This window comes from Clarias gariepinus, chromosome 13 (genome assembly GCF_024256425.1).
Source record: "Clarias gariepinus isolate MV-2021 ecotype Netherlands chromosome 13, CGAR_prim_01v2, whole genome shotgun sequence".
NCBI classification, from domain to species: Eukaryota; Metazoa; Chordata; class Actinopteri; order Siluriformes; family Clariidae; genus Clarias; species Clarias gariepinus.
Window position 1 is genome coordinate 8,689,750 of NC_071112.1, and position 24,995 is coordinate 8,714,744.

Consider the following 24,995-nt stretch of genomic DNA (forward strand, 5'->3'; position numbering starts at 1 on the left):
CACTTTTTATCATTCATTGCGCCTCGCTGTAGCTCAAAAAGGGATTTATATGTCTATTATAATTTATTACATTCAAATTTGCATTTAATTAAATAAATAAATCCTTGCTATTATACAGACTGTTAAACTGTACAAAAACTGCACATTAATAATTGCAATAATTTCTCAATACATCATGTAAATGTAATAATTTATTTATGTTATTCACATATCAATATCTATACAAACATCGAGGGGCTTATGTTACCAGGGAGCACGGAGGAAATGACGTCAGCGCTGATGACGTTGCAATATTCCAAATTGTGTCCCCTTAACCGACATTCCCTGCACCGGGAGTAGGGATCACCCTTTGAAGTACACTGTAGAATGGAACACGGACACAATCTGAACGCTCAGGGGGAAGGGTTACGCGGAGATCGGGTGTAGAAAACATACCGCCGTGGTCTCGTTAGTGCTCTACCGCCACCTTCAGGTAAGGCGTTGATTTTTTTTTCTGATTTATTTTACTAAATGTTTGAGTGCAAAACCTTGTACAATTCCTCCTTTTTAAAAAAATGTTAAAATGAACACACATTAAATGCAAGATGTTATAGAGAATGCCTGCCTTCTTTATCGTTATTGTAACAGAATTTTTATTCATGTTACACGTACAGTAATATGTTAAAGTGGACTGGTTAGTTTTACATTTGTTTTCTGAGGCTAACTACTCAGTCTCAGATTACAGTGCTTGCGGGCTGAATTATTCTGCTTTCTGAGATACTTTTATGCTCAGCGCGGTTGTAAAAAGTTATTTTTTTAGTTACGATAGCATCAGAAGTTTGCGAAATATTGAAACTAGCCTGGTTGGCAAGGACATCCAGAGATCACACAATTACCAGATAATAATGCTCCAGGAATGTTCTATGTTTTATGTCTATATATATCACTGATGCAATGACTTAACGCTTTCTATCAAAATCCTTTTTTTGTTAGTTTTGTTGTTTTTATATTAAATAATACTGTTTTGGATGTCAGAGATTCATGGCTTATGTTATTTTATGTATACAATTAAACCAGTACTCAACAAAAAAATGGACTGTGTGCTGATTATTATTTACATAGACCTCTTATTTTATTTGTGAATATTAATCCTTGAATGTAATAAAATGTAAAATAAATACAAGTACAGTAGTTCCCTACTTACAAACGAGTTACATTCTGGGAGCATGTTCGTAAGTCCGATTTGTTCCTAAGTCCAACAAAGTGGGGCTTACACGCCTTTGACACGAATATACTGTACACTGTAAACCATACCAATCCACCTGACTAAATCTGTCCCCTTTCCCCACACTGCCGTCATGTGGCCAAAAACCATAACCAGCCTAAGAAAATCTTAGTGTTGTCTCTGTGCCTTTAAATTGCAATGAGAATTCCGGACACCATTTTGAGCTGTTTTTCACTGTATTGGACCATGAACTCTGTTTTACTAAGGATTTTCCGAAATTTGGATTACTTACCATCAGGACAGCTTTACAACACAGGCATTTTCTATCATTGTGCTTTTAACCGATCCATTGAAACCGTTGAGGCCGACTCTCTTCCCCCACACCCCCGCACACATACAATATCTGACTTTTTATACAGTCACTTACACACTGAACATATTGTATGTAGTTGTTAAAAAAAAAATTAACAATACAACTGAGGTACTTCTGTGATTGAACCGGAAGTAGAACTGTGGTCCTTTCGTATCTGCGAAAATTCATAACTCGAATGTTTCTAAGACAGGCTCTAACTGTAATATGGTGAGGTTAAAAGAACGTTAGGGGAAGATTTTACAAACAGGTATACGCATACTCCTCATGATTTGGTCAGTAAGAATGTTTTATCCTAAGTAACCAAATGCATTAATGACCTAAAAAGACAAACACAAACTTTGAAACAGTCATCCCTTTATTTTGAAGGCCACACCACTCAGAGTTTGAGCAACCCAGCAAAAACACACACACACCTCTCAAACAAAGAGAAAAACTCCAAGCTCGATGGCCTTATAGGAAAAAAGGGGATCTGTCCATCCGGGCCACACGTCTCCATGTTTAAATATGCTTTAAATAGGGTGGGTGTTGATTTAAAAATGATTACAGAGTTATAAAATATAAGCCCTGCAATAAAACGTTCAAGTATGTTTTTGACTTTCACTTTTACTCTTTTTTTTAATTTTTTTTATACATATATATGTAGATATATATATACGTATGTACTGTATATTTTTGTCTATTACTGTATATTTTGTCTAGTTGTGAAAGGAGGCACCAGCTAGGGTTGTGTGCACTTCATGAGTTTGCGGCCTACAGAAGAAAAAAGGAACAAAGAAAGTGTTAGGAGTGTTTATTAAAGGAATAATCTGACAAAAAAAACAAAAACATGAGGTACACACTGCCACATCATATCAGATGCACTCACCGTTTGGACCGTAAGGTTTCCACGTCAAGACGTAGCAGTGGCAGCGGCTACTCCAGCTTTTTGCGTCGCGTCTTTCTTCGCCTGGTGAGCTTGAAGCACGGCAACGGCCTCCTCCACCTGCAAACACACAAAGACACAAACACAACACGATGGTTTACCAAAAGTGAACCAAACTGGGGGCAACATCATTTTTGAGGAGATTCTGACCTTGGAGCGCAGAGACTCGTGGGACTCGAGCATGTGCAGCAACTCCGAGTTATCAATCTCCAGAAGCATCCCTGTGATCTTTCCCGCCAGAGTTGGGTGCATGGCCTGGATCAACGGGAACAGACGCTCACCTGAGAGAAGGACGAGAGAGAACTGGGTAAGCAGTGAAAAGGGAAGTAAGGAAAAACGGAGAATGAAGTGTATATGAGGTGAAGGTGGAAGAGGAGCAGATGCAGGTAGAGATGTAGAAGATAAAACAAGACGGAGAAATAATGAGAGAAAATTGGTGGGCAAAAGGAGGTGTGGAAAAAGAGATCAAAATGCAACAAGCAGGATGGAGGAAAAGAAGAGAGGAAAAGAGATTGAATTGGAAGAGGAAAGAAATGGAATAAAAAACAGATGAAAGAAGGAAAAAGTAATGGAAATCAAAAATAAAAGGCAAGAGATTGGGTAAGAAAGAGATGAAAGAAAGAAAAATGGATAGCAATAGAGGAAAAAAGGAAAGAGATGGAGTAACAAAGGGATCAAAGAAAGAAGAGAGAAAGAAAAAGTGATGGAAATAGATGAGAAAGTGAAGGAGATAAAGTAAGAAAGGGATTAAAAAAAGAACATAGAAATAAATGGGGATGAAAATAGAAAAGAAAATGAAGGAGATGGAGATAAAAGAGATGAAAGAGAAAAGAAAAAGGAATAGAAATGAAAAAGAAGGAGATACAAGAAGGGTAACACTGTTGAAAAGTCAGGTTTATAAATTGGCCTTGTCTGTTTAAAACTTGTGAAAATGGTGTGTGTTTGTGAGTGTGTATGTGTGTGTGTGTGTGTGGGTGTGTGTGTGTGTGTTCGTACATGAGCTGATAGACATTATAAATTAGCCATTCGTATCACTCACCCAACATCTGCTTCTGTTCCTGAGGAGGAGCTGCAGCCAGCATGGAGGCTGTGAGAGGCTCCTGACCTTGTACATGTACCGCTGGCTGGGCCTGGACACAAACACAGATACACACCCTCAAACACGATTAATTGCCAGGGCCTATGTTATGAAATCCATCATCCTTTTTCCTTATTTTTCAGGTCCACCTATACGTATAGATATACAGTACAAAGAACAAATATTGAGTTTAGCAAGAGAATAAAAAGCAGTGAAAGTGGACTCAAAAATTATATACAGTACACCTAATGTGCTGATAATGTAAGCATTTCATTCATTGATCACAAATATGGAGATGGAAAAAGCTTTACCAGGTAGAAGTACAAACCTGGGCACAAAGAGGGTACACAGACCCAGAACTGAACAAATTACTCGCTAATTATACAAATAACTCGTAAAACAAAAAACTTTTTGTGAGTCACATTCAGCTTTTCTGCAATGCTGGAGCTCAGACTTTTTGCAGATCATTCTACAGCACACATTTACTGAGAAATGTTGCCGGAATATACAGTATATATTCATTATTGAGATTTGCAGCGGCACTAAGGCCAGGGGTAATTAAATAACAGCTTCTGACTAATCAGATTCCAGAATCCGGAAACATTGCTGTGGTATAACCCATGTCATTATACCATACTGTTAAGTTCTGTATAAACATACCTGTTGTAAGGTGATTGGTTGAACTACTTGAGGCTGGGTGTTGCGTACGGCTGTGGCATATTTGTAGGGTGGCATGGCACGTGGTGTGCTTACTCCGAGTCCAGGGCGAGCACCCATGGGCTGACCGCTACCACCTGTAGAGCAGAGCAGATCAGAACAAACAGTGTTAAATCCTAAATCCTTCTGATTTACCATTTTGCACGCCGACCTTCATGACCAGTAAGCCATGTTAGGATTATGAGTAGGTGGTCAGTGGGGTTTGCTCACCCCCTCTCTGGGCACCTGTTGGCATGGCACGCGGTCCCTGGGTGTTGGCACCGGGTGCGATATGGCGAAGGTTGGCACGGGGGCCAGGTTGTCGTAGAGAGTTGGGCACGGCCTGGAATCCTCCCTGACCTCTGACCCCCTGCTGCTGCCAGCGTGGGTTCGGCCTCATCTGCGTGAGTTGGCTGGGGGCGTAGTACGTGGTTCTGTTCTGGGCCTGTTGGAGCATGGGATACATAACAAACCTAAACCCAAATCAAAAGCTCCTTCCTGCATAGTAAAATAAGTCAGTGGCTTCACAGTATTTAAGAGGAAATAGGTGACAAATTTTACAGATAACAGAGGTATCCAAAATGAATAATATTTTGTTCCTGCAAACTCCATGCACACAGAGACAGGACTCAAACCTGTCTGGGTAGAGTTATTTCACTACCACACCATGCCACCTTTGCTAAATACCATTTTCCATTTTAATTTATTATAAGTCATAGATTATAAGGAACATGCTTCCTACAATTCCCTGCGAATGAGCCGTTACTATGGTAACAATACCATACTAGAACAAGCACAGTGCTTTGCTGAGGTACTCCTGTCAGACCTGCTGTTCTAGAACATTAATCAACGCTTAAGCTTACCTGTGGTACAGCAGGCATGAAGTATCCACTGGTGGGCTGGAACTGGTTGATGATGGCGTTAGCGGGCATGGCTCTCATACCGGCGATGCGCTGCATGTACTGGTTGGTAAGGTGAGCTTTACGCTCCTCTTTGCGCTGCGCCAGCGCCACGTACAGCGGCTTGGAGCCTACGATGCGCCCGTTCATCTCCGTCACGGCCTTGGTGGCCTCCTCAGGAGAAGAGAAGCACACAAAGCCAAAGCCTTTAGAGCGTCCCTCCTCCAGCATCACCTGGGGCAAGAAAGGGAAAAATTTTAATAACGTAACAATCTAAAGAAACAGCTCAGATGATGGTAGGGATGCACCGAAATTTCGGCCGCCGAAAATTTTCGGCCGAAATACCATTATCGGTTGAAATGAAAGCCGAAATTGTCGCCACGTCTCTCCCATCCTCCCGTCTCGTTCGCGCTGTCATTACGCATCAAACACGGAGTATGTCGGCGGTTTGAAAGCACTTCAAAGTTTCAGATGAGGACAGCAAAGTTGCAATATGCAACATTTTTTTTATACAAACAAAAAGAAAATATTTTAAACATGTTTTTTAATGAAGCCATTTTCGGTTTCGGTATCGGTTTTCGGCCAAGTGCATCCAAAAATTTCGGTTTTGTTTTCGGCCCAGAATTTTTATTTCGGTGCATCCCTAGATGATGGGTTCCAACTAAAGGTGGAGCTAATTTCTGGTCTGGAAATATATGAAACAAAAATCTCATATTTTTACAAAATCCAAAACACAGAAACTACCAAAATCCACCAGATCAAAAAAAAATACAAAGGGTAAAATCACATTTTTTTTTTCAAATTAGCATAATATTATAATTTGTTTAATTAAAAATATTTTTTATATTCCATATTTTGTAAAATTAATTTTTGTATTAAATTATCTAATTATAATCTAAAGTAATTTGTACATAAAAAGCAAATTTGTATTATAATAAACCTCATTATCAAATTTATGGAATTAAATAATTTTAAAGTAAATAACTGTAACAATTTAATTATTTAAAGATTCTCATTTTAACTTGTATTTATTTTTTTTTTTTTGGTAAACCTCATTATTTATTTCTAAAAATGAAAAGCAACAGGTAAACACGAGTTGATATAATTGCTAACACTAACCTTGGCACTGGTGATGGAGCCGAACGGAGAGAATTCCTTACGTAGTTTCTCGTCGTCAATGGTGTCGTCCAGGTTTTTGATGTACAAGTTCACACCCTGTAAACACATATTACTGTTATGTAAAGTAACAGTAAATTAGCATTTGTTTCTGTTGGTTATGATTTGCTAGCTTTGTTAGCGCTCTGAGCCACCTGGTATCTGCTGATCCTCTCCTGCTTGAGCTGCTCGAACTTCCTCTTCAGCTCGGCTTGTCTCTCCATCTTCTTCTGCGCGCGTCCCACAAACACGGTCTTACCATTCAGCTCCGTGCCGTTCATCTCCTCCACGGCCTGGGAGTAAAAAAAAAAACACTGCGCTCAATCTAGAGTTTGGGAACCATCTATCCATAAACCTATCCATACACTGTTTCATCCATCTATCCATCCACCTTTCTTTATAATGTTTTCCCTTTATTCATCCTTCTCTTTGCTTTTCTATGCTTTCTCTATACCATGCACTTCATTCTGTAATCAATAAAGCCATCCTTTTGCTATGCATTATTTTAGCCAACCATTTATTCTTTCATCCATTGTTTCATTCACACGTTCTTTTCTCCATCCTTTTCTTCTCCATTCATCTTTTCATATGCTTCTTTTTCCTTCCTTCCAGCCAGGGTTCATTCATCCAGGCAGTCAGCTACTGTATGCATTTGTTCATCCATCCATTTAACCATTGTTTTACCCATCCATCCATTTTTTTATAGATTTTTTTTATCCATGACTCACCATCTATCTATGCATTCGTATATCCATCTAGCTATATATTCATTCATTTATCTACCCATCAAAGTCCTTTCCTATAGTCTTTAGTCTGACAGGCTTTAGACTGACTTAAGCCATGAACTATCTTGCTTGAGGATTTTCCTTTAAGTGAAGAACAAAAAGCACTTATATGGTCTACAGTCTACAAAGTTGAACTAAGTGCAGACATCTGCCAAAGTCTGTAATCGTGAGTGCATTTATGTCTTCATGAATCCTTCTGCACTACTTTATCTGTTTATTGTACACATCCATCACAAGACAATATATTCTACTGTGAGAGCTGTCAATCTGTTTATATGCGCTTTTATCAAAAGTTTTTTTGCAAAAAGTCAAAAGTCTGACGATCCAGGACAGAATTGGCTCAGAGCCCACTGCAGTCATTCCCACGAACATTTAGCTAAAGGGACGTCTTATTTATAAAAAACTTAAATAAAAAATCAACATCACCAACTTGTGGAAGAGACGCATCGTCTGTGGGAACTGTACACACAATCAATCACCAACACCACTTGCACATGGTGTTACAGGAACTCGGCTGGGAGATTTTAAGATTTATTTGTATTACGTGCAATATTAGAATGAAGAAATGCATGACAAACTGGAAACAGATAATGTAGTTTTATAATATCTCAAAGATTAACATTTAGCAAATGTTATATTAAAATTTCTCAAATGGGACCAGCACTGCAATGCAGTGGATGGGTAGTATGGGGTGTGGCAAAGCCACTGACTGTGGGGCTCAAACCTGGACCCGCAGATCAAAAAAATCAATAACCTAGAGCCTTAGCCACCTGAGCCAAAACTTCCACGGCTTATGCTTGATGTATTCTTGTAAAAATATTTCCTCTTGAAGGTAGCTCAAGCACACAACTTTGATTTTATCCAGACTTCAATCTAGAAGCATTTCATAATGAAATTTGCCATTCAACACACATGGTGATGTTTCCTCAGTCATCTTATTATCCACATTAAATGTGCCATTATCACACACAGCCGGGTAGTCACGCTGTGATTATGGGAAGCCATTAGGGTCAAACTAGGTCAAATAAATAATTTGTGGTAAAAAAAAAGTAATGTGTTAACATTTCTAGATTAATCACATGTAAAGGCATTATTAATTAATTATTGTTTTGTTTTAGGGGGCTAATGGAGTTTGTACTACACCTTGTTAGCATCTTCGTGTTTCTCGTAGCTGACGAATCCGAATCCTCGCGATTTTCCCATGGGATCAGTCATCACTTTTACACTCAGAGTTTTACCTACAGTTGAGAAAGACATAGGAAAGTCACACACACACACACACACACACACACACACAGACATACACAATAAAAAAAATTGTGGCGTTAAATTTTTTTTTATCGCATATTTTACTTGAGCAAAACGTCTGGTCTTATCATCATGCTTCCTTTTTTATGTGTATTTATGGTAACAATAACTTTAAATATTTTAAATGTAATTTTCTTATATTTTTTATGGACTGTATGAATTAAATGATTACAATAATAATAATTATATAGTCTTAGAGTAAGCTTTAAATATTGGAAGTTTAAAATAATTAAATTATATAATATTAAAACAAAAATGTCAATCATTTAAGCAATAAATAGAGAGATCAAGCGATCGATAGATAAATAATTATATTAGATGTTAAAAATAAATAAATAAATAATTTTTAAAAAAAAGGAAGAAAGACAAAATTTGCATAATCAATGTTAAGACCAATCTGTATTTTTAATTAATTATAGGAAATAATTCCATTAAAGCAGAATTTAAATATTTTATATATAACCCTTTTTTACAGATATTTTTTGAAAAAGATACATGCTGCCTTCTGTGAAAATCTGTGTTAGAAATTGATAAAATAAAGACAAATAAGATGAGATCTTTTAATCATAAAATCATTGTTAGATAAATAATTAAACAGCTATTAAATTAATATACAAGCAAATGAACAACTTTGTTATAAACTCAGTGCTAGATTCTCAGCACATGTCACTGAAACACGCTTCTCAGTACCGTATTTATCGAAGAGCTCTTTTAGCCGGTCATCGTCCATGTCCTCGCCAAAGTTCTTGATGTAGACGTTGGTAAACTCTTTGGCTTTGGCCCCAAGCTCGGCTTCTCTCTCCTTCCTGGACTTGAACCTCCCCACGAACCTGCGCAAAAAAAGATGTTACTCTAGTGAAAGCAGAAAAGAGATTAGGCATTATGAGAAAACAGTTCAGCAAAACTGACCAGGTACAGGAACGAACACACACACACACACACACACATGTGACACTTTTCATGTCATGTATATTTAATATTTATTCCATCATTAATTTTTCACACATATGCATTTTGTGTTTCATATTTGTTATAACATTATTCATTTATTTTCACAGGATGCTTTAAAGTAATGCAGATCCCAGACTCGTTATACACAATCTCTATCAGTAAGGCCCGAGACTCAGGCTGTGAGTTCAGATCCCAGGACTGTTTAAAAGCCACTGTACGCACACTTCAGGTTTATGGCCCTATGTTTGATCCACCTAAACAGCAGCCACATTGGTTGACCACTTGAGAGTGTGTGGAGACAAATAAAGGGAAGGTGGACAATGTGAGAATTCGATTTCACTGAATACTGAGATTGAACAGTAGATGGACATGCAGGACGTGGTAGGAAAAGTTGCTAAGATCATTAGTGTCTACAAACAACAGTTCAGATGCAGCCTGTGAAAGACTTGTAGGCCACACCCTCCTTATTAGCAAAGAGAGGCACATAGACCATGTCTTCCACCATCATACAACAAGGAAGAAGAAGAAGCATTTAGCATAGACGGCTACACAGGTCATGTCTGAATGGGAATTTGGAAAAGGCCTGGGAAGATGAGGAAAAACGAGACCTATAGGTGGCAGTAATGCAAATTACTGGATGCTACCCACAGTACCCACGCTTTCTGTATTAACACAGACAGGCACATAGTCCACTCACGATTAAAAAAAAAAAAAAAGAATTTATCAATCTAATCAAGTATCAGAATAAAAATAAAGTTTTTTTGATAGCTGATAAAATAAAACAGCCCTTGGTGTGTTGGCAGACTATATTTTTTAATAAATGACTGTATGACTAAATAACACAAGAAAATATTTTCCTAATTCCAGTACATCAGGACTGGGAAATGTTCATTCTCTAACACTAAACCCACATAAACAATACTGTGTATTAAACCCTGGCCACTGCATCCCTCGACCCCCTGAGTGGACACTCACACCTTGCGGTCGTTCAGCAGCATGCCGTTCATCTTCTCGATTGCCCGGTCTGCAGCGTCCTGCGTCTCAAAGTGCACAAACGCGTAGCCTTTAGATCCATTCTCATCACACACCACCTGCACAGGAGGAAAACTCTACTACTTTACAACTTCTACTTTACTGTGTTGTAGAGTGATAACTGGGATGCGACACTAAACGATGCTGAGGCTCTACCTTGCAGGACAAGATGTTCCCGAAAGCTGAGAAGGTGTCGTACAGGGCCTTGTTGTCAATGGACTTGTCCAGATTTTTGATGAAGACATTTCCCACTCCTGACTTGCGGAGGGACGGGTCTCGTTGTGACCACATGATCCTGATGGGCTTGCCCTTCACCACATCGAAGTTCATCGTGTCCAGAGCTCTTTCGGCTATAACACAAAATTTCTGTTATGAATTTCTGTAAATTTTTTCACTTTAGCAGCAAAACACACTACAAAACCATAATTTTTTTCAAACAGATTTATATTCATAAAACAGAACAAGTCAGTAACTGTACAACAAAACCATTTTGCTTTAGGCATTGCATATTATTTAGCGGTGCGATCATAATCAGGCCAATACCAATATCCATCACTGATCTCAAGTGTGTGTGGCTTATTGGGATCTGCCTTTTGAAGTGTTTTTTTATTGTGTAGTATTGTTTGTTTATTTACAATTTATATATTAAAAAAAGAACAATTCTAAACAGCAGAGTACAAATTCATTTAAGATCTGAGAAAGTATCACAAATTTATAGACATTTATTTATTGGAAGGCAACATATTACATTCTCTTATTATTTCATGTGGATTATAAAGAAACTGAAACCAATAGAATAGGCTACGCTTGTCTACAGAGACAATTTTTCATTCTTTAACCAGCATGAAGGGGCGCTCACACATGCCGAAATGCTTAAAACGAGGAATGCGCATGGAACAAGGCTGCGTCAATGCATAACAAATCAAAAATCTGTATTTTTAAATAAATGCAGACTTTGTATCTGGCAAGCCAATTATGGCTACTTATTAGTAATCAGCAAGGGCACGTATTTCTTTATAAATATCAGAATTTCAGCATTTTTAAGAGATAGTCTGTTCCTCTTATCATCTAGAATGTGTGTAGCCGTGCTAAATGGTCGCCTACTGCATTATTATTATTATTATTGTGATAATGGTTTTAGCCTTTTTACTCTCCGCAGTTTAAGGCTCGAGCTGTATAAGACCTTCTGCTATAGGTGGTTGAGTAAGAGTCGAATAACGTTTCTTACTCAAATTATTCACACTGTGCCGCTCCTGTGTGACATCTTCTAAAGGGACCTGGTAATATTCCCAGACTGGTGATGTCATGTTGATGCAGCTGTCAAAATACTTGTGTATTTTGCGTCATCCCAATAGTATTGGTTTATGTGATCGGCCAGTTGAGAGACAACCGTTCGATACAAATTAAGTTATCAGGTGATTTTGATTGGCGGCCAAACAATCGGATCATCCTTAATTTAATTCAAGCTATGATAACATAGACCACTTTAAGGGTTCTTTGGTTATCCCTCTGAGCAACACCTTCAAATGTCTAAATGGTTGATGTGGAAACCTACAACAAAGTAGAACCCATTTAAGAGGCTCCAAACCCACGAAGAACCCAAGTACCATGATGGTTGATACATGCTAAACACCTGACAGTTCTTTACGAAAGAACATCAAACAAGAATTTTCATGTTTGGTATCCACACAATGAAATGTTTATATACGGTTCTTTAAGGCTTCCCTAAGGTTTCTCTGAACAATCAAGGATTCTTAGACTCCAAAAATGCTTAAGCGGGTAAGTCTAAACTATTTGTAGTAAAGTTTATAAACCTCTCCTGTGATTAAAAATTAAGCCAGTCTTGGTATTCGGTACAATAATACAGTAAAAAAAAGTTATTAAATTCATTTAACCATACGTTAAATTCTTAATTATTCAAAAAGCCCTTGAGAATGTTTTTTTTTTTTTATTAAAGTGTATGCAGTAAATGTGCAATGTTTTTCCTTCTTTTCATTTCTAGAACCTACTAAACCTGAAGCTAACCTGTCTTGACATTTTGGATAAACATTTATAAAAAGTCTTGAAGGGTTCCTTGGATATTTACTGCTTCTTATCTCCTTCATATTAGGAATAAAAAAATGTTTTAAGAAATAATGTGGGAGAAATGCTTGATAGTGAAATCTCTGAGTTTAAAAGAGTGATATATTGGTGTGGTATAATAGGAATAAAGCATCTTCAGTGTTTTATTAAGACACTGATTATTTTTCCTTTAAGCACTTCTTTTAGTGTTTAATTATGAGTAGGTCACATGACCATAAAATGTAAATAGGCTTTATCTGTGCTAAGTACTAAACATCATTTACATTTTATTATTGTGCATGTTTGTGCATGTGCACGTGTGTTTAGGCGTGTATGTGTGTGTGTGTGTTTAGGCGTGTGTGTGTGTGTGTGTCCAACAGTGACTTGGTGTTAAGATTCTGGCTGATAATTCAGTGTAATCTGTTCAGTTAGAGGTCTGGGTGTGACAGATATGTTGTAGACTTTGATGTCTCTATACCCTCAGTTAGTGAGTAAAGGCATTAGCATGCATGCTAAAGGAAAAAAACAGCAGAGTTTGTCCTGAGAGCAGGTTAATCTAAGCCCCACTGAGCGTTTAGGGGCATGACTTCATCACACATTTTTTTCACATTAAGCTCATCTTGTGTGTTAGCTTGCAAATAGCTAGCCTTATTTTTAACAGCACCAAATCGGGCCTTTGAAAAACACCTCTTGCTCCCTTTCTCTCGTTTGCTGAGTGGACATATTGGTGTGATGCACCTGCACATTATAAATATATTATAAAGCTGGTTTTGGTTCATACTATGAAATATAGTTCTACTGGCGCCTCCGAACAGCACTGACAGCAGAGAGCAAGCGTCCATGAGCTAATACACGAAAACCGCCGTTTGTACAAAAGCGTTAATCTGGAATAAATAAGTAACCAAACCAACACAACAATTCAGGGTGTCTGAGTACACAGGCTTCGTAATTACTAATTAACATTAAGTCTGAGAGATCCCCAGCATGTGTCTGTTAATGTTCCAGCTGAAATACAACTCGATTTACACTTGAAATTCCTTCTGTTTTTAGCATTAAATGCTAATAAGGACTCTCTCTCCCTCAAGCTTCCATTTTAAATAACATCTTACTAAATAATAAATATGTTAAAATCATTTTTGATGACTCTGCATTCATTGCTAGCCCCTAACACACACACACACACACACACACACAGGGCATTTTTAAGGATGATAACTCTAGGTTATTGACAACCCAACCGTACCTCACACATGTTTTTTTTTTTTTCGTTTAACACCCAAGAGAAGTTAGGGATACCTCTCTCACTTGTCTAGGTTGGCATGTCTATCAGCCTCCTTTTGTTCCTATCACTCCAGTACCACACACACACACACACACACACACACTCTCTCTCTCTCTCTCTCTCTCTCACACACACACACACACACAAAGGTTTAGTTACTAACTCGAAACGTCCCTGACTCTGCTACCATCAGCAGTTTGCACTGTGATTGTGTACATGGAGGTTCAAAAAGAGAAAGAGGGATGCAAAGGGAGAGACAGACAGAGTGAAATCCAAAGAATTAGACAGAGGAGAGAAAGAGAGAGAGAGACAGTTGCAGAGAAAGTCAGGTCTGAATTATTCCCAGCTCCAATCTTACTGACACTTAGAATAAGCCAGAAACAGAATGAGGCACAAAAGAGCGAGAGAGACAGAAAAAGAGAGACATGGACAGACAGACAAACAGAGGGAGACAGAGACATACAGATAAACAGAAAAAGACAAATGATGAGGGACAAACTCATCAGAAAAAAGAGACCCAGAGACAGATAGACAGAGTGAGCTGACACAGTCCCAGAAATCCCAAAAAATCTAAACATTAAATCACACTGTGTTTTAAAGATGAAACAAAATCTCCAAAATATAAATGCAACTTTGTTTATTCAAAATAACAACGAAAACTTATTCAGCTTACATTTCTAAAATTCTTATTTTTATCAGTTTTGGAGTTTTAGAAGAAAAATGTACTGTTCCAAAAAAACCTGAACACCGCGTATATGCATGTATTTTATCCAGGGGGAAGTGTTAACTTAATTCTTCTGAGCGTTATATTTACCACATTTCACACATTTCAAAAATCGTTTTCCACGTTTCAGATACAATCCCGATCATAAATTGAGCTGCTACATATAATAAGAACTAGAGAATACCGAGTCCAAGATTTTAGCTACGTTGAAGCGCCGCTTGCATGTCACCGAAATTTAATTTAAAAACATCTCTGCAAAGTAAAGGTCATTTTGAAGACTTCACAACAACACAGGCTCTGTTTACATGGGCAACATTCCTACAATGTGACTAAAACAAGTCTGACTAAAGATTCCAACTTAACTGGTTACATGGAAGCTTAATCACAATATAACTTTTTTGAAATGACGTTGTGAAGCTTTTAATCGGCTGCAAATATAACAGAAGAAAATGATTTAAGGTTAGGCCAGGATTCTCATCTTTTTCAAAGAATCCCACCTTCTGTGTTATGATTGGTTATAAGAATTTTGTCTCATCTGTGATTGGTTAAATTAGTTATGAATTAGTTATGAATATCACCCTATCCTTCCTTAGGTAGAGACACATGGATGAAGATTTGAAATATAGTCAGATGAGAGAGAGAGAGAGTTGTTTCTTCTGATGGAATTTACAGATCAGGTATGAAAGCAAAAATTTCCCTCCTGGAAACTCAAGTTACCCACATGGGGCAAACATGCACAGAAAGAATATATTTATTTTAACATAGAAATAAAAATTCAGATCAATTGTTTACATGGCTATTATTTATATATTGAATGGATTATAAATTTCCCACTGAACTTTCAATGAGAGGGGGTGTAAACTTTTGATAGTTCATTCCGATCGAGCCATCTTGGCCAGGATCATCATTATCGGACGTAATTTGCACCATTCAAACATTTTATCATCGTACTGTGCTTGACATCCTCTGTAAATGACAATCGCTTTCACCCCCTCATTCACCAGAAATTTCATCAAAAGTTCTGGTTTGACCCTTGTACATTTTTACTTTATTCAGTCAGCCTTGTTACCTGAAACTGTTCACAGGAATTTGTGCATCATTAGACAAATCACATGTTTAACAGGAACAAATCACAGATGATACAAAGAAGAAAGTTTCTTGTTATATTGAAGAGGTCACTTTAAAGTCTTAGTAAAATTAAAATTCAAAATAAATCATTAATTTTAAATGCAAAAAAGTAAGTCAAGAAAAAGTCTTTAATGTTCTCATATCATTCTCATGGATGTTACTTAAACACATTTTAATGAAATATATCAAGTTTGTTAACCTTATATGTTTTTGTGAAGGTTTAAGCACTAAAATGAATATAATTAACAATGGAAGCTTTAAAACAAAATCTAAATCTAAAATCCCAATTTATTAGATTCATGCAAATCACCCCAATCCCAGACCGTGACAAATAGTTTAGTTTGGTGCAAAACTAATAAATTATACATGCTTTTATTTTAAATAAGGCCTCGTGGCTCCTGGCTGAAATAAAATCTCTAGAATAGCTAAGTAAACATCTAGTGTTCTTTATTACATCATAACCACATGTCAACATTAATCTCATTTGATTGTTAGGGTAATAAGAGTCCTGTAGGCCGACAGTGATCGTGTCCAGCAGGCTGCATCTCGTTGCACTCGTTCAGTCTATATTTAGCCGAGCTAAAGCTGTTCTCTGGCAGCCAGAGCGAGCCGCAAGCTCACTGCCCATTGATGGAGCTCAGATGCCTCGGACAAAAAAAATGTGTGTGACAACTGCTTCCACGCGCAGCTGCTGTGTGCCGACAACAACTCGGTTTCACTCAGAGAGGAAAGAAAAAACAAGCCCTGCATTTTTTCTCACCAGCACTAAAATTTACTTGGAAGACCTGCAACTGTATCAGTAGCACAAGAAGAAACAAAGTAAGGGTTAAAGTTCCAGAAAAACTACCCACGTTTTTCCCCCACATTGCAAAAAACACCATCTTAGCAAGTGAAATAATCTGGAATTTGTCTTCAATTTCTTAAAACACTACGACAAAGATTGTTAAGCTTATTTCCAGACGAGTTTTACTAAATTTAAAAGCGAATTCTTATTGGATTTGCAGATTTCGTTAATTTTAGGAATTAGTTTCTTAAAAGAAGCAAAATATTTATTTAAAAAAAAAAAAAATTCCTTAACATTCTTTGTAAATGTTGCCTGGAAATAAGCATAATAATCTTATATTTGGTTTGTACAATTCTGTTTTAAGAAACTGTAGATATATTTGACAAGTTTCAAGATATTTTCACTTAGTGCATACCACGATATAGAGAGAACATAACCAGACAATTTTTTTCTTATGTCTAAATAACTTGATAAAAAAGATTTCTTCTACACTGCCAAGAAAATTCGCAAGTGAAAAATGTCTTGTTATTTTGTCAGCTAATTTTTCTTCTTTCAAGAAATGATTTCCTGAAAACCAGCAGAATTATCTGCCAGTAAGGAAAAATGAAAAAAAGCAAATCGAGCAAACTGGAGACATTGAGTGATACATTGAGTAATACATTTCCAGAACTTCTTTTTCATAGATCCAGCCCCCAGCCAGCCCTCATTTCCTCATATTTTGCTTCCAAAGAACCAGTTAAGAGCAGTTCTCCAGGCTTACCATGGACTTTTTGTCTTACATTTTCAATCCAGTCCCTGTACCTGAGCAGTTTCAGAGGAATGTTTTTTTGTTGGTTAAGTGACCTATGAATCATTCAGGCATTAAAAAAAAAACATCTAACTTAAGGCATGAACCAGTGAGAAACAGGTGTAGATAATGATGGATGATCAGGCAGGTGATATATTATGATTATATACAGTATATCTGGGGTGCCAGTAGAATTAAATTTCATAGGTATACTGCTGATGCTGAATGCTGAGTGGTTGGAACAGACGAGAGGGGAAATGAAGTTGTTACTGAGGCTGTTACATAAACAACAATTTTTTTAAAGCAATTGTATTTTTAGGCACATTGCAGTCTGTCACAGTCAAACATCTGTTCACAGTAAAACATCATTTCTTCTATTTATTCTATATCAGCTAATTTAATATGAAGAAATGAATGGTGCCAAGACATTTGCAAAACTTTGAACAAACAAAAAATATTTTTTACATAAAGTTGATCACCCCTTTGCTATGAACTAGTTCTATGGCCATGATTAGTCATGTAATTAAAGTGACATCTTCCCAACGTAAATACAACCCAGAGTTTGGACCCCGAACATAATCAACAACAGCATGGTGCGAGGAAGCAGGCTGACTGATACCACTCTGAAGGTGTTTTCCAGTGCTAAAACATCATAACGTGCATGACATCATATATTGCTCATCAAAAGATATTAGTTATATAGGATAGGAATCACTACAGATCACCTGATATGATTTGGATTTATTGATTTTATGATCCAATGTCCTGATTTGATATTAATTTTAAACAAACTTAACAATTGATTTACTCCTACCAGAATATTGTGCTGCCTGCCAACGTGTAAATAGGGTTACACTTAAAGGGTTACCAATAAACTGCAACATATTACCACCTCAAATGAAATCTACTGTATATTATATATACCATAAAAACATATTTCAACAAGAGAATTAATATAAACCTTTGATTTGCAACTACTGTCATAAAAAAGACAGCTATAATAAAGTAATATTGATTTAATTATTAAGTTTCCAACCCACACATTTATGATAAGGGATTAAGGAGCGGAAAGGGACTTGTCCGTGCATTATCATGCCCTGTGTGTTTTAGCTCACATGGTTTGTGAGTTTAACAGTTTAGCACTGACCTTTTCACCCCTTGTGCTCTGAATAGGATGTGTGTAAGGGGTGAAGGGCCTCAAGCAGAAACGACCAGTTGGTGTTACAGCACCACGCGGCACCGCGCAGCAACGTGTCATTATGTTAAGAATGAATTGGATGCTCTGTGTCATGTGACCTCACTATAACTAGAGTAAAGCAGTTGCTTTACTACTGGGGTTTGCACAGTGATCTGTTTGTGAAGCATTAACATTTACAGAGCTTTCGTGTAGGACTGTAAATCACAGGTTTATATTAATGCACTCATTCTTGCTTCAATGAGATGCTCCACATAAAGCTATCAATAAAATTATTGCCCACTCTGGCAATCTTGGATATGATAATATTTTCTGTAAGGTGATGTTTTAGTTAAGACTTATGAAAGGAGTCTCCAGTATCACTGCACTGGTAACATTCAGAGGTAGAACTGTAACTTTAGGAAATAACTACGTATTTACAGCTGCTAGAACATACATAGCAAGTGGATCTAACTTGTTTTGCAAAAAAAAAAAAAAGAACACTGCAATATTAGCAACCCGCTGCAGAATACGAGGGATGAAATGTTTTTTTTGTTTTTTTTTTTAAGAAAAAAATGTTCTTGTGAGAGGTACCATGTTGTCGTTTATCCCTCACTTATCTTCTTGGAAGAGCGTATTATTCATAGTTTGCTTGACTGCTTGCTGACTAACGTGTGCATCACTCCTGATTTACAGCTTCATTTTCTCCTGATGAGCCCCAGCTCTTTAACGTCTCAGAGTGACTCATCAAGCACTCATTTCTACGACAAATGACACATGCTCTTACAAGAAAGAAAAGATGTTACCTCTTGACAAGGATGCTATCCCTCATTAAACAATTCCCCTGGCTAAAAATAATTAGTAAATATGCTAAGAAATGTTTGCTTCTTGCGTGTTCTCTGAATTTCCAAGTATCCATCTTGCTATCTAGCTAGAAATGTAGCTAACCGTCGGGTAAGGTAAGCGTATTAACCTACCCGAACTGTCCTGTAATAGTCAGGAAAAATGCAGAAAGCAGGTAAAAATATATGCAAAGAACAAGACTAGATCAAAGTGAGTATAAATGTCTATTACCATATATTTCATTTATTGTAACCGTATAGTAAAAAAACCTAAATCTACTGCTCAAAAATTTAAGGGAACACTTATTATAACAAGTTTAATTATCCTTAATCAAAATAGTCCCTTATTCATGTATGTATATATTACTTGACTATGACAATGAAATCATCACATCACCATGACATCATTCTCCATACCTCCATATCATTCTATCCACCCATTTTTTCAGTCCTGCTTATCGTGTGTAGGGTTTACTCAGGACATAATGTTCGGGAAACACCCTGAATGGGTTGCCTCGCATTGCAGGGCAAACACACTCACACACTGTGGTCAATCAAATGCCTACATCATATTCTTCGTACAGTGAAGGTAGACTAGAATACAAGTTCGAAACCCAGCAAGCACAGGAAAAACATACAAACTCAACACACAGACTAAGCGAGATTCGACCCCCGACCCCTGAAGAGCGAGTTGACAATGATAAATCCGTGCCCCCAACTTGAACATAATGCTGGTGTTTCATGACGTTAAAATGATGTTAAAATCTTTAAACAGTTTAACGTCATGAAACACCAGCATTATGTTTCAAGTTGGGGGCACGGCCTAAAGTTTGTAGATAGAAATGTGTGTTGAGAGTGATAGGGCAGAAAGGTGGCTCAGGATTGAGTATGGGGCAGAAGGGTAGCCCCATTTTTCGTTATTAAAAAAGATGCCATCTAACATATATTAGCATGTATGAAATCGATCCCAGACATGTCTGCTAGCCGGAGAGACGTGACCCAGCTTTCCTGACTTCCAGTGGAACTGTAACAGATCCTGATATCATTCCAGACCCCATTTTTTAATGCCTCTCTGTGTGTCTCTCTTTGAGCTGACACAAAGGCAGCAGAATGCTAATTCTGCACGACAGTGTTCTCCCTTGATCGCTCTTTAAATAGCGCAAATGGGTCACACCAAGCGACAAATGTGGGTCAACGTGCCAGCCTTCTACCTGAGCCGTTTCTCCACACGTGCCTCAGGTACCATGCTTCGAATACCAACTCTCTGTGTACAGAACAAACACTTGATCTTCAATAAAGTTCTTAATAAAGAGTCCCAGTGTTTAGGTGATATAGAGGAAATAAAGCACTTGATCTATGTAGGACAAGCTTAATTTCCCAAATCTTTCTTAATGACCTGAATCCTTGTCAAGGTTAGAAATTGTGACATCAGAGTTCAATTATAATTGGTAAGAAGATTTTTATTAATGCACTTCTTTGAATATGTTATAGTTTATATAGTAACGACTTATTATACAAGCTGAATATGTGTAATAACTCAAGTGATCAAATTACAACAATATTGTACATGTAAAGGTTGGTTTTTCGACATTGGACAAAAAAGCTCTTATTTACTGAAATGTAAGAGATAGTTAATAATGTAAGTGATATAAGCGCACAAAAACTCTCACCCACTCATTCACTATACCGCTTATCATGAATATGGCCACTCATTCACACACTACGGGCAATTTGGAATCACCAATTAGCCTAATCTGCATGTCTTTGGACTGTGTGAGGAAACACACAAAGTACGGGAAGAACATGAAAACTCCACGCACACGAACCCACAGGTGGAACTCGAACCCTGTCAGGAGAAGTGCTGCCTGGACAAAAACTATAATGAATAAAAAACTGAATTTGTTGAATTATTGGCATGATTCTGTAATCTTAGAAGAATAAACCACTTCAGGTTGTGCTGTTTTAGGGGGAAGAAAAAACAAAAGTAACAATTTTATGTCAGATTTCTGACATACATGGGTGTGTGTATGTGTGTATATACAGTATACAACTGTAACCTCTCAGACTGTTCCAAAGAGTTCATCTGCATCCAGCTGGACATTCTTCAGCCTGGTGTTAATTAAACACTGCGGATTTTACTGTGAATAAATCAATGTAGTTACAATTTAGTGGCTCCTTTACACAATCATTAGTTTCTTTTCTAATTTAAAAAAAAGCCTGTGATATTGCAAAAGAAACGGAATAGAAATCTATAATCACAAATCAGTTGTCCATATTTTAGTTCTGCTCCTAGGCCTGTACAGGTATTTCAGCCTCATAAAAAGTGTATGGTTTATAAATAAAGAAATAACACATGACTAAGCAAGTGGTGGTTGGGGGAGCTCTTAAACGCACATGTGCTGTGTAGTGCAATGCCCAGGCCTGGAGTGCAGCCAGCTGACACAGGTTGCCAGATTGAACACTTTCATATGCTGTTGGGGTATTTGTGGTTAAAGTGTGAAGCGTAGAAAAGGGTGTAAAGTGCAATTTTGACAGATATTTATGGTTCAGAAAAACATATGCCTAAGTTAAAGTGTGGATAGGAAATGATTTGAGCATGGGGGGATTGCATGTTTTTAGATTGAAGACTTTCATATTCTCACTCACTCTCACTCATCTTCTATACCGCTTTATCCTGTATTCAGGGTAGAGGGGACCTGGAGCCTATCCCAGGAGGCTTAGGGCACGAGGCGGGGTACACCCTGGACATGGTGCCAATTCATTGCAGAGCACATGGGACACATACACACACTAACACACTAATTTACACACTACGGGCATGCCAATCAACCTTACTTACATGTATTTGGACAGTGGGAGGAAACCGGAGTACCCGGAGGAAACCCACTAAGCACGTGGAGAACATGCAAACTCCATGCACACAGAGACGCAAATCGAGCCTGGCCGGGACTTCCATATTCACTTAGGATATTTGTTATATATCATTAAAGTGCACAAAAAAATTTTTTTTTTTTGGATTGTTATAGGAATATCTCAGTGGTTCATACGGGTTGCCAAATTGTACACTCTTTGTACAGACTTAAAATATTTATTTAATACAATGGTATTTGCAAGCGACTTATTTTACTTGTTTTATATACATGGAAAACCATGGTTTGCGCTGGTTGCCAGGTTGTACACTTGTGTACAATATTGTGATATGTGATAAACACAATTTTTTTTAAAGAATTTATGTTAGAAATATAAAGGCGTGGAAAGTGTTAAGGATTTCGGCGAGTCAATCTGGCAACGCTGAAGGGTAGCCATAGCGCAAGATTACTCGAGCCAAAAACGTGGTTCTTCTCACATGTAGTCAAAACAGCAGTGTTACAATATGGTAACACACACGTATGAAGATTACACGGGCTACACAGTATATTATTAACCAGCGCGCCCCTCTTTATAAAAGGTCACTCCATGCGCTGACATTCCCATTGCGCACTAGCTTTCGTTTGTTTATATGACTTCTGAGTGCGCTAGTGTGTATGCAGGGGTATTTGTAGGGGTAGAAGTAAAGGAGAAGCAGATCAGCGGTGTGTCCGGTCTGGCCGTGGGCTTACCGTCCGCTGGCTGCTGAAAGTTGACATACGCGTATCCCAGAGAGCGGCGCGTAATCATGTCGCGGCAGACGCGGATGGAGAGCACCGGGCCGGCCGGGCTGAACTTCTCATATAGCATGGCCTCCGTGATGTCCGGGTGCAGGTCGCCCACGTAGAGAGAGGCCATCGGGTAGCTGCTCCCCGCCGCGTTCATGATCCTGTCCTGCTGTCCTGCTGTCCGAGCGCCGACCCCGAAGTGCGTGTTCTGGATTTTAACCGGAATAAAAACTTTGACGCGTTTAATTATCAGTCGCCGGTGGTTCTGACAGCTGCGGAGTGGAAATCTGGTCTGTCTTTAAAGCACAGCGTCGGAAAATTAAATTAAAATTAAATTAAAAGATTACACCACCGAGGCCTGTTCTAAATTATGGAAAATGTAAAAAAAAAAAAAAAAAAAAATCTATTTTCTTAAAACAAATAGGTCCTGATTGTTTTTTTTTTTTTATTGCGGTTTTGTTATTTTTTATTTTTTATATATATTTTTCTTTTTTTTTTTTTTTAAAGAGACAAGAACAGTGAGTTGGACACTCACGGTTTGGTGGCCGGGGGGAAGAGAGCGAGCGGGGGGAACGCATGAGCACTTTATAACAGCCCCGGGAGCACGCTGGAGATGGGGGGGGGGTGGCGGTAGGTGTCATCAGGGCAAAAAAAAACACACACACACACACACACACACACAACCGTGACCATGCGCTATGGGAGACTAGAGAGTCCCAAATACAGTGCTCGTCTTACAACAGCGACATCTGGGGGAAATATGAGCAGAGAGCCAGGCGAAGTTGCCAGATCACTCAGTTTCACTTGAGAAATGTTTTAAATCCCTGCTTTTCTTGTCTTCAAGGGTACATTGTTTGTACCTTAACTATGTATTTTTCACCTGGAAAATTCACTTACCGTCTATACTGCTTTATCCCATATCGAGGGTCACAGATGGTGCATCCTGGATGGGGTGCCAATCCATCGCTGGACGCAAGCACAAACACTCACTCATAGGAATACCTAGAATACCCAGTAAAAACCCACCAAGCACCAGGAGAACATGTAAGGTCCACGCACACAGACCCCGAGGTGGGAATTGAACCCTGACCTAACCACTAAGCCCCCTGGAAAAGAGATTTTTTTTTAAATAGTCCTTAGGTTGTGCTTTTAGACTAAAACTCACAGGGACATTGCCAGGTGATGCACATAAAACATTAAAAAATTGCAATCTTTATATTACCTCAATAAAAAAACAACAAAGCATTTCAAATACTGTGCAGTTCTTAGTACAAAAAGATGCATTTTTGTCACATATACAGTTGTCTTCAAAATAATAGCAGTGTGTTGAAAAAAGTAAGTAAAGCTACATATCCATATAATAATTTTTAATTTAAATCACACAAATGCATTTGACACCCTGCACATTCTGATCTGAATCACAACATGAAGAAATATGTGCTAAATGGATTATTAGTTTACAGAAAGTGAAGAAAAACAAATATTAGTCTGTCCAAAAAAATAGCAGTGTCATCATTCATCTTTACAAAGTGATGAATTTACAGTTTAAACAAAAATGCTTGGTTTAATCTTTCTTGTGCATCTCTGAACTAATATTTAGTTGTAAACCCATGCTTTCTGAGAACTGCTTCACATTTGTGACAAATGTACCCCAAGCCACAATTCCTTTGCATTTCTTGGTTTTGCCTCATAAACAGCATTTTTAAAAAGTTTTATCAGGCCACAACTTTTTTTTTATTGTATTAGGGTCTGGGGATTGGGCTGGCCACTCCATACCGTCAATCTTGTTGGTCTGGGACCAAGATGCTGCTCGCTTACTGGTGTGTCTGGGGTCATTGTCTTGTTGAAACACCCATTTCAAGGGCATTTCCTCTTCGGCCTAAGGCAACATGACCTCTTTAAGTGTTCTGATGTACTCAAATTGATCCATGATCCCTGAAATGTAATAAATAGGCCCAACACCATAGTACAAGGAGCATCCCCATATCATGATGCTTGTGCCTTCATGCTTCACTGTCTTCATAGAGTACTGTGGCTTGAATTGAGTGTTTGGAGGTCGCCTGACAAACTGTCTGCGGCCTTTAGACCCAAAAAGGACAATCTTGCTTTCATCAGTCCACAAAATATTGCGCCATTTCTCTTTAGGCCAGTCAGTGTGATCTTTGGCAAACTGTA

General features: G+C 38.0%; 1 protein-coding gene across 2 annotated transcripts; it reads right to left on the reverse strand.

Moving 5' to 3' along the window:
* Positions 1 to 1,914: 1,914 nt before the first annotated feature.
* Positions 1,915 to 23,374, reverse strand: pabpc4 (poly(A) binding protein, cytoplasmic 4 (inducible form)). 2 transcript variants are annotated; one of them, XM_053510336.1, is made up of 14 exons: positions 22,785 to 23,374; positions 10,560 to 10,753; positions 10,347 to 10,462; positions 9,111 to 9,250; positions 8,256 to 8,350; positions 6,483 to 6,620; positions 6,292 to 6,387; positions 5,137 to 5,406; positions 4,520 to 4,718; positions 4,238 to 4,371; positions 3,539 to 3,629; positions 2,650 to 2,780; positions 2,443 to 2,559; positions 1,915 to 2,327 (listed from the first exon to the last, which is right to left on the reverse strand). In XM_053510336.1, the coding sequence occupies exons 1-13, from the start codon at positions 22,975 to 22,977 to the stop codon at positions 2,467 to 2,469; spliced, it is 1,890 nt and encodes a 629-aa protein (XP_053366311.1). In that variant the 5' UTR covers positions 22,978 to 23,374; the 3' UTR covers positions 1,915 to 2,327; positions 2,443 to 2,466. The 2 variants fall into 2 exon arrangements, with proteins under 2 accessions (XP_053366311.1, XP_053366310.1); XM_053510335.1 differs by having other exon boundaries at positions 4,505 to 4,718.
* Positions 23,375 to 24,995: the final 1,621 nt, after the last annotated feature.

What these genes read in the sequence shown, in the direction of transcription:
- pabpc4 (XM_053510335.1), bottom strand. Translation starts at nt 22,977, where the DNA reads ATGAACGCGGCGGGGAGCAGCTACCCGATGGCCTCTCTCTACGTGGGC. An exon ending in AACCAATCACCTTACAACAG is followed by an intron (nt 3,630 to 4,237) that starts GTATGTTTATAC and finishes GTTTGTGTCCAG; the next exon opens with GCCCAGCCAGCGGTACATGT. An exon ending in GGAACAGAAGCAGATGTTGG is followed by an intron (nt 2,781 to 3,538) that starts GTGAGTGATACG and finishes TCCTTCTCTCAG; the next exon opens with GTGAGCGTCTGTTCCCGTTG.